Below are 14766 nucleotides of genomic sequence, written 5' to 3'. Positions count from 1 at the left end.
TTTTTGAAACACAATCTATTTACAGTTCTTACATTTCAGTGTAAAATGCAGGCTACTCTAATGGCATCTGAACTTAATTCTTCAGTTGGGTAGTACACTGAGCAGTTTCTTTTTTCACGAGCTCTGAAGTAGGCCTCCTTAACTCTGAACAGATCTTGAAAGCTCTATTCCAATGTTAAATGTATGTATTCAGCACCTAAAGTCTGTATCTTCAGTTTTTCTAAATAGCAGTCTTCTATCCCCATTTGATGCTACTTCTGATTCCATATTTGGAAATTCTTAACTTCTTAAAATTTTTTTCTTTTATATGGTAGAATCTCATGCATACTTTTTATCTTTTTAAACTTTATTTTCTCATGAATACTCTTTAATAGGTTGGCTTATCTACAGTTAATGTGCACAATTACCTAAAATTCTTTCTTTCCTCATTGCCCCTCAACACTGTGCCTCTAGGTGAGATTATGCGCCCGAACTGCAGGATCCCATAGGTGCTTCCTTAGCATCACTTTCTGATGATTCATTACAGCAAATTCCATACCGCTAAAACGAATCCCCAAATGAGATCCAGGGATTACTGACAAAGGCCAGGTTCTTTTTTATAGCTTAGAAGCAGGGTGGTACAACAGAAGGAAGATGGACTGAAGTCCTAGATTCACATCCCAGTTGGAACACTCACACCCTGACTGATGGCACTTTGAGTGTCCTCCCCGAGCCTCCATTTCCTCATTTGTAAAGAGGGATCACAGTCCTATTCTACTGCATTTGTGTAGTAAGGATTAAATGACGTCATATGAGAAAAGGGCCTAAGACTGGCTGGCAAGTAGAAGGCATCAAAAATGGTAGTTGTGTTGTCATTTTTTTTCTCCCCAACTAGACCACAAGTTCCTTAAGGCCCAAGATCTGATTGATTACACTCACTGTTGTTTCCAGAACAGTGCCTGGAATGTGGAAAATTTCTTAATACACACTTAGTGAGTTAATATTATTACAATTATCAAGTTAACAACTTGTTAACTCCAGCACCTTCTTTGAGGGATACCTTCTACATCCTCTTTTCTTTTTAAAATCAAGTCCAAGCATGAGTCCTTTTCCCATGAAGCCACCCCTAACATGCTCTAATTTGTGGTTATCTCATACTTCTCATATTTAACTGACACCATCACCTGCACCCCACCCCCTTAACATTTATATTCAAGACCAAATAGGAATGGACTGCATAATACAATGTATGGTCTGTATCATTGTCTAATTACTTCATATTGGTGAATCCTGTCTTCTTAACATTCAATTCCATCAATATTTCTTGATTATTTACCTAGTGCTGGGCACTGTGGTAGGTTCTAGAAAGGAAATGGTAGCTGCCTCAAGAAGTACCCAGTCTCTTAGTGGAAATAGATGTATAATCAAACAGTGACAACAGTGTGATGTGAAAAGCTATACATGCATAGTATCTAGGTAGTGGAGAGGTGAGAAAGTGATTAACCTTCTTCAAGGTCAGGGAAGACCTCCCAGGAGAGGTTATGAGGGAACATGATTTTAGAGAATGGTAAGAAATTTTCCAGGTCAAGTTGGGGGTAGGGGAAAATAGTCCAAGGAGAGTGAACAATGTGTGCCAAAGGACATGAGATAACAAGATATTATCCTGGAGAACTTAGAAGCAATTCAGTACTGTTGAGTATAAGTAGAGAAGCTGGGAAATGAGGAGGGGTCAGGAATTGGTGCATAGTAAGATTGGAGACAAAGGCAGTGGCCATATCTTGCAAAATTTTGAATGTTGTAATCAATGTAGGTGATGGGGAGCCCTGAATGTGATGATCCTATAGACCTTAGAAATGACCTATGATAGCAGGGTAGATAAACTGGGAGAAAGAGACGGAAGCTTAGCAATGAGTCAGGAGGAAGTAGTAAAGGTCCAGATGAGAGAGACTAATAGCCCCGTTGAGCCAGTGATGATGGGGCTGATAAACGATTGGATTGATTTTTAAGAAGAAAGTGTGTAATTGATATGACTAGCTTAGTCATTGGAGGTAGAAAGATAAAAGGGAGGGGAAGAAAAGCATTCTTTTATTGCTTTGTTTTCTTGATAAAGCATAATACTAATCACATAAAAAGTGCTCAGAAGTAGTTCATTAATAAGCAAGTCCCTATGGCATTATCTGGTCTTGATTTAATTTTATTTTCAATTTTTTTTTTGATGTGGACTATTTTTAAAGTCTTTATTCAATTTGTTACAATATTGCTTCTGCTTTATGTTTTGGTTTTTTGGCCCCGAGGCATATGGGATCTTAGCTCCCCGACCAGGGATTGAACCTGCACCCCCTACACTGGAAGGCGAAGTCTTAACCACTGGACCTCCAGGGAAGTCCCAGTTTTCAATTTTAAAATTACTTTCTATGAACTAGAGCCTTCCAAGCTCCTGCCCAGCCTCTTGGTGTATTTCCAGTCTGCAAGGATTCTCAATATTTCCAAGTTGTTCACAAACAGAAAACCAAAAAGTGACTTTGTTTTCCAACCACGTATTTATCTATTTAGGCAGTTGTTAGCAGAATATTCAGAAGTCTGCGAATAAAGTGGCCTAACTAAGAACAAAGAAGGAAAGATGTCAAACTACCCATATACAGCATGAGCCTTCTTTTCAGGATTACATAGAGTAACAACACAATTTTTCTTAGTATTCAAGGTCATCTTGACCTCATTTAATCTTTAACTGTGTATCATAAACACAGATTTTTCTTGGAAAACGATTTCCAGGCTACACAAAGAAATGTCAAACTCAGTCTATCAGAGCTTTAGAATTATCAGGGAAGATGAACAACACAGTATAAACAAAATTACTTATTTCCATAGGCTACACTCCAATTACACAGCAAAAGATGAGGAATTCTTCCATTGATAAGATGGGTATCTTACATGTATTTTTATTTGTTGCTAAGAATTGAAAATGGAACCATAAAGGCTTCAAATAGATTTTGAAGAGGTGATTTTAAATGATCAGAATTTTTGGAAGCATATCATATGTATGTGTGATACACATGGTCTCTTAAGAATTTCTTTTAAGACAAGGTCAGCAAATTACAGTCTCTTGGCCAAATCTGACCCATCACCTGTTTCTGTACTGCCTTGAGCCAAGAATGGTTTTTACATTTTTAAGTGATTGAAGGAAAAAAATCAAAAGAAGAATAATATTTTATGATATGTGAAAATTATCTTAAATCCAAATTTCAGTGTCCATAAATAAAGTTTTCTTGGAGCACAGCCCACCCATTTGTTGTGGATTGGCTGCATTCAGGCCACAATGGCAGAGTTGATAGTTGTGCAAAGCCTAAAAGTATTTACTATCTGGCTCTTTCGAGAGAAAATTCGCCAACTTTGTTTTAAGAGCTTTCCCCTAAAGAAACACTGAGGACTTCAGTAAACTGAAGACTTCTTTACAAAGATTTCCTGTGTCAGTGATACGTGCTTTTTTTTTTTTTTTTTAGTGATATGTTTTTTAAAAAAAGAAAAAAAATGCACACATTCAGGAAATAGAGTTGCCATATCATAAAATAATAGCCATGCCTTTATTAGATTTAGGATGCTTCTCTTTCCACTTTGTGTCAGTGGAGAATAGTTATTAAGAACACACACTCTAAAGTCATCCTTTTTTCTTGAATCCTGATTAGCTTTCTGTGACCTTGGGCTAGTTATTTAACATTCTGTAAGCCTTGGGTTTCCTATAAAAAAATAAAAAAGAGTAATAATGGTACCAACCTCATGAAGTTACAGTGGTATTAAGTGGGGTGAGTTTTTTAAAGGAATTATTTAGCTCGGTACCTGGTACATAGTGTGCAATACATTTGTGCGTGTGTGTGTGATTATCATCATTATCTGAAAATGTCACTTTCTGGTGGTCCACTCCCAGAACTGCCTATCACTTCTGTTTTTACAAGGAAATCCACAAAACCCTGCTTATATAATTTCACTTAGCAAGAGCCCTTCTTTGTATTGCCTGCAGAAAAACTGTCCAGGGTGCACAAATCCAAGAGTGTACTTGACAGGAGGATGGGAAAAGGGATGCCTAGGATGTCTAGAAACAAAGATCACAGATGAGCGTTGGAAGGCTGGTCAGCAGCCGGATTAAGCTGGTGAGCAGGATGTTGGGAATTTCATCCTAACTTTTTCTATGGAGAGTCCACAGTTCTGTGATGGGCTGTTGATAAAAGCTCTTTAATTTAGTAGCTAAAGTCTTTTTTTAAGAGTGTCTGAAGTTTTTGTCATTTTATCTCTTTTTACGTTAGGTTAACATTGACATTTCTCTTTTATTACTTGATGTTTTAGCTGATGTTTCCAGCCAGAAATGCTCTTAGAAAAATCATGAGGGTGTAAGGCTGACATTCTTGGAAACTTAGTGATTTCTTTCCTCCTGGGATGCTCCTGCCTATCTCCTGGCTGAGCTTGCTCTAGACTCATCATGACTATGGATTACTGCAAAGGAACCACGGCCTGATTCCTTGCCTGTGATGCTACTTCCCGTGTCTTCCCTCATGTCTATAAATAGGTCATGACCAGCCTCAAGAGAGGTGGCCTCTTCTGCTTAGGGGTGATCTGGAATAATTGGTATAAATGACATGAGGAGGAGAACCTTCCTTAGTTGCCCCTTATAGAACAAATCTCCACCCAAAGAGAACTAAAAGGGGAGAAAAATCCTCTAAGACAAACAATTCCTTTGTCTCCCCAGCCCCCAAAATCATTTACAGAAATATCAGAAATCAAGAAGGCAGCAGATATCTCCACAATCCAGCTGAGAAACAGAATTTCTATAGGTTCATTTCCATTTTGTTTTTAAATCACATAAAACAGTTTGCACAGATCTCACTTTTTTTACCTCCTGTGTTTTGTGTCTTGACATATTGTTTTGAGGAAAATCATTCTGTATTTTATCCTTGTTCCTCAATTATGGTGGAACTATTATGGTTAATTGAGTTTAGCCATCCAAAAGAAGAACAAAATATTTCAGCATTCTTATATACTCTAGTTGGACTCATGGTTAAAAAGACAAACACAAACACCCTCACGTCACCCTGGTGTGTCGGGATAAAATCCAACACTGTAATGCTCACACGCTTGCCGGTGAGTAGAATGGGCTGGGGGAGAAGGAGGTGACCTCTGTTTGCTGGTAGGAGTAGCTCTCATCATCGTATTCCAGTTCATCTTCATCATCGTCATCCAGCAGCCCATACTTAAATTTCCGGTAGACGGTGCCATCTTGGCCCATGTAGACAATGTCATCCTCATCGTCCTCATCATACTCCCGGTCCCTGTACTCAATCACCTGATCCTCTTCAAAGCTGGTGCTCTCGCGATGACTGCTCTTGTAGGAGGAGTAAGACTTGCTAGGGTCAGCCAGCTTTGCATAGCCGGCCTTTTCTGTGGGCCTGACTCTGCCCCGAGATTTTCTCCAGATGATCACAGCTGCCCCGAGCAGAAGCGCCAGCATAACGGAGGAGGTGATGAACAGGGCTGTCCTGGAGCGCTCACCTGCAGGTTCAACCTCACTTGCTCGAAGGATACACTCATCTGTTGGAAGATGACCCCAAAGGAAGAGGGCAGAGGGGAAGGGTGGCAGAGAAGAAATGGAATGGAGAAAATTAGTTTCTGAGGTAAAGAGCTTCACCTTTATCTTTTGAATCTAAAATGGTAGAACCACTGTCTTCGATTTTCTTAGCACACCCCTCTACAGAATTGCTCCGTGTCTACTCCCATGAGAGTTTCAGTCTATCCCAGATGATACCAACAAACTCTTCTAGGGAGAAAGTCAGTTTGAGATCCAAAGGGAGCCCCCTCATACCCATACGTCATGGGTGAGTCACCAAGTGTCCAACCTTACCAAATCGATTCTTCTACTTCCTTCCCGAGAAAAATGTTCCATCTTGGGCCAGGCTTCAGTTATTGCTGAATGCTCTATTTCTGTTTCAACTCTGACTTTTTCTAAGACTGAGTCTTTTCCCCAGCTATCTTTAAACCTGATTCAACAGGATTATCCCACAATTCAAAGATAGGAACAGATTATTTATAAAGCCATTGATTCATCGCTGCATGGGGTCATAGAAATCACAGGTCAATCTGTAGTTTGATAGTTGAGGAAACTGAGACCCACAGCGAGAAAGTGAATTGTCACATTGTCACAGGTAAAAACTTGTTTATGGAGCAATCAGAACTCAAACCCAGGAATCCTTGCTTCATGCTACAGTCTGGAGACATTAGGGGCAAAACACTGACAAAGGTTTTTTGACTTCTTGGCATTCTGTGGACCTAATTTGGTAGCATGAAAAGTACCATCTTTAAATTCTGACTACCAAATTAAGTGATAGGGGATTTCTTCTACCATAACTAAGATTTCTGAAGTTGAGAGCTCTGCCCCCCTGTCATCCACCAACATTTGTTTTGATGCCTTAATTGAAAATATGGAGTAACCAAAAGTGTCATAATTCAGTGACGAGCTCATTTTTTGTACTTTTTTTTTTTTGCGGTATGTGGGCCTTTCACTGTTGTGGTCTCTCCCGTTGTGGAGCACAGGCTCCGGATGCGCAGGCTCAGCGGCCATGGCTCACGGGCCCAGCCGCTCTGCAGCATGTGGGATCTTCCCGGACCGGGGCACGAACCTGTGTCGCCTGCATTGGCAGGCGGACTCTCAACCACTGTGCCACCAGGGAAGCCCCCATTTTTTGTACTTTTTACTCACTTATTCAGGTGGTATAATTTGGGTAAGTTACCTAATTTTTTTTTTCCTGTTCTTTAACCCACCAAATGGGAGTGTGAAAGAGAGTATGAAAGAACCAGAGAAAAAACTAGCAGGCCTTGTTGGATGTACAAGTTGAAATACAGAGTATGTTTTCCATAAACATTTTTTTTTTTTATAAGGATGTTCTGTTCCCAGAAGAGAACATCCTTTTTATTTTTATTTATTTCTTTTTTTGTGGTACACGGGCCTCTCACTGTTGTGGTCTCTCCCGTTGCGGAGCACAGGCTCCGGATGCGCAGGCCCAGCGGCCATGGCTCACGGGCCCAGCCGCTCCGCGTCATATGAGATCCTCCCGGACCGGGGCACAAACCCGTGTCCCCTGCATCGGCAGGCGGACTCCCAACCACTGCGCCAGCAGGGAAGCCCTCCATAAACATTTTTGAACCACCTAGGTCTGCTCCCAGGATGTTTTATGAGATTCTAGGTGCATGATATACACTAGCTTAATGGATATAATACTGTTGCCAATTATTTTAGGGTTAATTATTTTCTTTTATAATATATTGGCCAGTTAGGTCTGATTCATCACCACTATGTGTTTTCTTTCTCTTTTCGCTAGTGATAAACAAGTTTTCTATTTTATCCTAACTTTCATCCTCATGGGATTTTGCCCATCAAGCAGAATTTCATCTCTTAAAGTAACAGCACCATCATTACTACTTTTGTCATTAACATATCAGCACAGAATTTTTCCCTGGAGGAAATATGAAAGCACCAGAGGGAAGGATAAGCAACCCGTGTGTGGTACTTTGCGATAAATACTGCCTGAGGCAGGAGAATCAATAAAAGACTTTTCGAGGTTGTTTCAATTACCAGGGTGCCATATGCAATCATGTCTTACTGCTCTCCAGTCTTAGGTCCACAGAGTCAGAGTCAGCCTCTGTGATATGGGTTCTTTGAAGGATCAGAGTGTCTTAGTAATGAATGAGCAGGTAATAAGAGTATTTGGTCTTCAGTAGAGTTGCCCCAGGTAGATCTTCAAGAGCCACAGAAAGCCCAGGAGAGCTGACTAAATAGTTGTTAGCTGGAAAAGGCTTTGCAGAAACTCTGCACCCAACATGTACACACTTCTGGTTTCATTTCAAGCCATCAATGTAATGAAGGTTGTTATTCTTAGCTGACACAGCATGGATATTAGGCAACCAGACCCTGAAGGTGGATGTGTATGAAGAGCTGGGGAAACCAGCTGCTCATGGGGGTGGGAAAGCTGAAAGAAGGAAACAATTAGTTTTTGGAAAGATGCTATTTAAAAGTTAGTTGAAAAGGCTGATCAAAAATAAAACAGAAAAGACTAGTAGCAGTTATGGGTCTGGGATATACTTTTCTTAAAAATGGACAGGCTCCCATAAATATAATGTCTCTTTTTGTCAGGCCATGATGTAGCTGAACTCCAAGGAAATGATCTGCTTTTACACTAGAGAATAGGTTTTAAGAATTTATCTTTTTCTTTTTAGAAGAAATCACTCCATTTGGGATCTTCCTAAGCTTGTGGCCAATGAGAACCAAGTACCCATATGAATGGATTGGGAGTGGGAGACAGTTGGGGGACTCGGAATTGGTAAAAGGTGTTTTGTTTCCTCTTAGCCTTCAATGAAAGTTCATTTCTAAAATGCCTTAAGTCTCTAATGGGAGCCCTGGATTTGGGCTGCCTTCCACAGGATGATTTTTCGATGGAATCAAGATAATATTGGCATCAGCTTCCTTGATAGGCAACTCTTTTCCTTTTTTCCCAGGAGGAAAGATTTTTTTAAAAAGGAATAAAATAAATTTATTTATTTATTGTGGTACTCGGGCCTCTTCACTGTCGTGGTCTCTCGCGTTGCGGAGCACAGGCTCCCGGCGTGCAGGCTCAGCGGCCATGGCTCACGGGCCCAGCCGCTCCGCGGCATGTGGGATCCTCCCAGACCGGGGCACGAACCTGTGTCCCCTGCATCGGCAGGCGGACTCTCAACCACTGCGCCACCAGGGAAGCCCATAAAGTAAATTTATAAAGATGAAACTCTAGACCTGCTTTAGCTTGAATCTGGGAGGCAGGACAGCAGTGGAGAGAATGCTGGCTTTGAGTCCAAATGACCCATATTCTGATTCCAGATGAGTCTGTTAACATTGGTATGGACTTGGGCATGCTAATCAAACCTTTGAGCCAGAGTCTCCTCATCTGTAAAATGGGATTAATACTATCAACTTATATGAGATGATGGACAGAACGTTTCAGGTACAGTGGGCACATAGCAGGCACTCAATAAAAAGGTTGCTGTATCCTGTAATAAACCATAATGGAAAAGAATATGTATATATATGCATAACTGAATCACTTTGCTGTACACCAGAAACTAACACAACATTGTAAATCAACTATACTTCAATTAAAAAAATAAATTAAAAAAAGGATCATTAAATAAAGGTTGCTCTATTGATCCTCTGAAACTTCCCATCCCTCTCTCCCCCATGTTTCCATCAGCATCCTGAGGACATGCGCTTCCTCTGGCTCCCCAGGCTGCTCTCCCTCTCCCCTCACCTGTGGTGTCATGGCAGTCACAGCACTCCTGGGTATCCGTGGGATCGGAGGTGTTGCAGCAGCGCAGGCAGCGGCTGTCATCCATGTGCAGCACCAGGTTGGCAGGACACACAGTGCAGTTCTTGGTGCCAGGTCCTTTGCATTCTATGCAGCTCTCATGGCATTTTTCACAGTTAAATTTCTCCCCCTGTTAAGAACAATCAGCTTCCTTTGGAGTGTGGAGAAATTAAAAAGGCACCGGAGTTCCCAAATGGGGGTTCCCTCTCCTATGGATAAGGGGAGGAGGCAGGTTGGGGATAGCAGAAAGGTGATTTGTTCTGGGTCCATTTTTACTGTTCTGGGTGAAAGACAGAACCAGCTGTTTGCACTTGGATGGAACCATTGCTGAGCCTTTCCTCTGAGATTTGCTGGTAACCATAGTGAGAGAACAAGCTTCTAGAATAGCTCAGGTTACAAACTGACAGCCATGTGCTGTGCCTGGTCAAGGACAAGTTTTGTCTGGTCCGTACTCAACTGGCCTTCTCAGTTAAAAAAAAATTTGAATTCATTGCCTACATTTCAAAATTGGGATATTTCACATGTAAATCAGTGCTGAGTATCTCTTTAAAAACTGGAAGATTTATCAACATTGAATTCACCACTCCCACAACACAGACAGAGCTGAGTGGCGGTGGCCCCCTTTGTGTGCTCTCCTATTTGATACAATACCCAGCCCTTGCCACATATGGTCAAGTTTGCACTGGGGTTTTCTTTGACCCAACACTCTTCACTCATTTACGTGACCTGCTCTGCCTCTGTGATTATTAGGTTCTCGTGTCTCTGCCCCAGAATAATATAAATTGTGACTGTTAGCTAAAGCAGTGAAATCTCAGTGGGAAGATTGTTGAAGGTGAGAAAGTGGCTTCCCTCCCAACAAGTTGCTCCATTTCACTGGTGCTGAAAATGTAGATGAGGGAAGATACCTTCCTATTTCACTCCTGCACTTTGGAAGGCTGGTACAATAGAAAAAGAAGGAATGGAAATTGCCATTGTTGAGCATCTTGGTAAGTTTCAGGTGCTGATAAGGTGATTTCTCAGCTGAGATCTCATCAAATCCTGGGTTAGGAGTCAGAACCCCTGTGTTTAATCCCAACTTTGTTCCTTACTATTTGCATGATCTTTATCAAATTACCGTATTTAACCTCTTGGATTCTCAGTTTCTCCAAAGTGTAATGAGGGCTCTTGTCAGAATTTAAAGAGAATAGCATATGTGAATATGCTGGGACTTGTGAGTTTTACCATGGAGAGATTTACTTAATTTCTAAAGTTTGGAAACACAATCAAGAAGTTAGTGGACTCAGAAAATCCATGGTTTCTAGGCCAGGAAACAAAATATACCTCTCTTAATATATTTGAAGGGGTGGAGGAGATGAAAGACCAACATTGGTTATGTAGTTCTGACATTATTCAGACATTTCAGGTTAGCCAGCAGAGGGGGAGGAGAGAAGATATATCTTATTTCTGACAAAATATTCCTATGTAGACCTGAAACTTCTAAGGTCATGAGCAATATATCGCGGTCCTCATTAAATAACTTCCCCATTATTTATCTCAGGTCTTCTCAGTTCTTTTGATTGACATTAAGGCTACAGGTGGGTAGCACCATTATTCCACAGTGCAATGGTAGATTTTAAAATATTAAACCTGAACTATAGTGAGTGTAGGGATTTTATGACTTTTTTGACTTTGCCCAAAATGACATGCAGAAACTAGCTCATGTCCCTCTGTAGAAATGGTGGAAGACACCCCACGCCCAGCTCTGTACCTCTCCCACTCTGTACTCTCCCACGAGACAGTCAGAGGCGCAGATTCCTCCCACCAGGTGGTAACTCCACACACAGGATAAACAAGTTAATGCTCCTTTTCCTAAAAGGAAAAAATGATTGTAAGTTATGAAACTGACCTTAGATTTCAATCTCTGTCTTGGATCGAAAACACTTAGGAGCAAGGAACATGTCAAGTAAATTGAAGGAGAAGAGTGAATTGATTGAGGATATGGAAAAAAAAGAAAAAAAGTCTATGAGATACCAAGTAAAGACCTAGAAATTATCCAATTAGTCTAATCAATGTAAACTCTCAATTTGGAAATAAGGGTTTGGAGATGACAGATCTTTTATTACAGCAAAAGGAAAGATTTTCAGAGAATGAGAAATCATGTAGAAAGTTTGTAAAAGCTTTATTTATCATTCTGCTTGTTGTTTAACTAGTAGAGAGGATGAGGATGATTTGGAGGGTCCCAAAACTCGATGAGTAAATTATGAATGGGCAGTTAACTAGTTGAGAAACAACACCAGACTTGGAATTTAAAATGCTAGGGCTAAAAGAATTTACCAGATCATTTTGTCCAGTAGTTATTATTTATTTATTTATTTATTTATTGGCTGCATTGGGTCTTTGCTGCTGCGTGCAGGCTTTTTCTAGTTGCGGCGAGCGGGGGCCACTCTTTGTTGTGGTGTGTGGCCTCCTCATTGCGGTGGCTTCTCTTGTTGCAGAGCATGGGCTCTAGGTGCACGGGCTTCGGTAGTTGTGGCACACGGGTTCAGTAGTTGTGGCTTGCGGGCTATAGAGTGCAAGCTCAGTAGTTGTGGTGCATGGGCTTAGTTGCTCCGCGGCATGTGGGATCTTCCTGGAGCAGGGCTCGAACCCGTGTCCCCTGCATTGGCAGGCGGATTCTTAACCACTGTGCCACCAGGGAAGCCCTGTCGAGTAGTTCTTAATTTGGGGGATTGTCACGATAGATTCCTTTGAAATTCCCTTGAAAGCTGTAAACTCTCTTCTCAGAAATTTGACATCCTATTTATTTAATTTTTAAATAAAGGTAAACAAATGCCCAGACATGTGAAGTCACTCATTCAAGGTTTCATAGGGAATGGTTGACTCAAGAGTCAAATTCAGGTTTGTTGACTGACAGCGCAGTGCTCTTTGATCATACTATCTGCCTTCATACGTGAACCAAGTAGAGGAGGTGTGAACAGACAGACTGTTTCCTGTGGAGGTAATACCCTTCTCTCCTAATTCAGAGACCCCAAGAATGACTGACCCAAGTATTTCTTTCTATGCAGATATCAAGGGAAAACTTCTGGAGAGAGTTTGGGGACAGGAGACCTGAGCTCTAGTTCATTGAATTAGACAGAGAGGCAGGAGCAGGGAGATAGAGGGGGCATGGAATGTGCCTGATATTGTGAGTTGGAACTTGATATATAGGCCTTTCCATCAGAAAAATATTGTAAAGTGTAGTTAGTTGAAGTTGAACTAGAACCGTGAGTCCTGTTCTTACATTCACTCTGGATTTAAATCCACTTTTCTTGTCTGATCTGTGAGCTCAATCATTTATAATGTTTCTATGGAAGAACAGTTCTGAACAACAGCTCAGATAATAAACCTTTATTACCCAACTTCCTCTTAGATTGGGGGCTGCCTATAGTGGTATCAATTCAAAGCCATTCTATTTTTATCTTATGTCCAACTTCATACAGAATTTCCTACATGTTCTGGAACACAATTTTGGTCTCTGAAGAAAGAATCAATCTTCCCCTACTTCTTTGCTTTTCTCCCTATAGTTTTCCGAAATACAGCTTAAATGTCTTACTCCAATTTTAAAATATAGAAGTGTGGGATTTTTTTTTCTTTATGAAGAGAAATTAAAGGTAGGAAAAATTAAAAGAGAGAAATGAAAGGGAGTAAAAAGGTTAGGTCACAAAATTTGTGTCTTAAGTTTGGTTACATCTTCCAGAAGGCCAGCAGCAATTTGGCCTAGATCCTGGGCAATCCCCAGAGGCACTACAAGCCACCTCTGGGTGACAAATCAGGACTCCATTTACATCGCCTACATTGATGTATTGCAAAATCTGCATACTTAGGGTACTCCGTGTCTTTTGCAAAAGGTAGTTGGCTTATTTCCAGAATGTTTTCTATTTTTTTTTTTCAAGTTTAACATCTTACATTTATCATTGCTTCCAAGGATCTGCAGGAAACTTGGCACCTATAAAGACAGCTTTGGCTTTTCCATAAAATTTGGAACAGCTCACCATCTGCTCTCCCTTAGAATGACCCCCACGGGATGAATTCAGCCATGCAGAGCCACCCCTGGGGTCTGTCCATGGTGTCATTCCACACCGGAAGAGAGAGGCAGCTCGGGAGAGTTAGGAGGCTTTGGTTAACCAGCCTGGATTTTTATTTAAAGCAATTTTGTGTGGATGATAAATAAAAAGTTAAATGTGTGAAGGCAAGGAATGAGCTAATTATGAAGGAACCAGCTGCATAAAAGATACATGTTGGTCATTAGTATGCTGCCCTCCCCCAACCCCCTTAGTTCTTTAAAGTATTTTTTAACACCCTAATATTATTGGGCAGTCAAATGTGAAGGAAATACAATCTAGTTGGTAAATTACTTATTTAGGTTGGGAAAGTTTCCCTGTATCCTTCATGCATCCTCATTTCTCAGTATGACAGCTAATATTTTAAGAAGGAAGGAACTCATCCTATATTTTTTTACCTAGTTTATAACCCAGGAGAAAACCTGTCCCCAAATTTTGTAATCTATATATTGCAAAATCAGAAGGCAGCACAAAGATTCACTAACCAGCAAAGGACATGTGTGGTAGGTGAAGAAAGGATGACAGAAGAAATGAACAACAAAGATAGAAATCATTAACCAGGAACATTTGGGGTTCAAGTCAAATACAGGAGGAGGAGGCACAAACACTCAGAATGGCTTTAAGATTCACCCAGATATGCCCAATCATCCCTGGAATACAACCTCAGGGAGACTGTATTGATGAGCTTTATTTTTTTTTAAAGACTTTATTTATTTTTGGAGGTTTTTTTGGTTTGCAACAAAATTGAGAGAGAGAGAGTGGTACAGAGATTTCCTGTATACATAAAAAAATCATATGAATTCAGGTTCTGACATAACCCCTTCATTCCAAACACACTGAAATGAGAGAATAAATATAAACAGAGAGAACCAAAAAAAGAGATAGGTTGGCTCAAAAGTAAGATGGAATCTCTCTGGACCAGAAAGGGAATATAAATGCAAAATAGCAATCAGATTCAAGCCACCCACATGCTTGGCTCTGGGCCTAAATGTAGGCAATCGTGGCTGTGAGTTCAACTTTTCTACCATAATAGGAACTAAAAGTGTTTCATATAAGACCTGCACCAAAATCCAGGTTTAGAGCTTAAAACAGGAGTCAGGGTGGGACTCTCTGCCCTCATAGACATCATCTCTTGACCAGGAATTCTCCTGGGCTGCCAGCTGGATTGCTGATGAGATCTGCAGTGACATCAGTATCACCTCCAGGAATATTGGAACATCATGTTTCTATACTGAGTTTCAGGGTGGGACATGGGGTAGCATGAGCTGAAAAAGTAGCAGACTGTGAGGAATAAGGATGAAGGGAGAGAGAAAGGGAGTGAAAACCAAAAG

At 40.8% G+C, this 14766-nt stretch overlaps 1 protein-coding gene across 6 annotated transcripts in view; it reads right to left on the bottom strand.

Moving 5' to 3' along the window:
- Positions 1-3460: 3460 nt before the first annotated feature.
- The window catches only part of PCSK5 (proprotein convertase subtilisin/kexin type 5), a 449309-nt gene continuing 438003 nt past the window's right edge, over positions 3461-14766 (bottom strand). For all 6 annotated transcript variants that reach the window (XM_029202698.1, XM_029202699.1, XM_029202700.1 and 3 more), the window contains 3 exons: positions 11104-11204; positions 9300-9486; positions 3461-5556 (listed from right to left, as the gene is read on the bottom strand). In XM_029202698.1, coding sequence (XP_029058531.1) covers positions 5096-5556; positions 9300-9486; positions 11104-11204 — 749 coding nt within the window. In that variant the 3' untranslated portion in view covers positions 3461-5095. The remainder of the gene's footprint in view (positions 5557-9299; positions 9487-11103; positions 11205-14766) is intronic.

The sequence above is a fragment of the Monodon monoceros genome, unplaced genomic scaffold (assembly GCF_005190385.1).
Source record: "Monodon monoceros isolate NGI ecotype Baffin Bay Population unplaced genomic scaffold, NGI_Narwhal_1 Super_Scaffold_5, whole genome shotgun sequence".
Classification (NCBI taxonomy): Eukaryota; Metazoa; Chordata; class Mammalia; order Artiodactyla; family Monodontidae; genus Monodon; species Monodon monoceros.
This window is presented reverse-complemented; position numbering and strand designations above follow the sequence as displayed.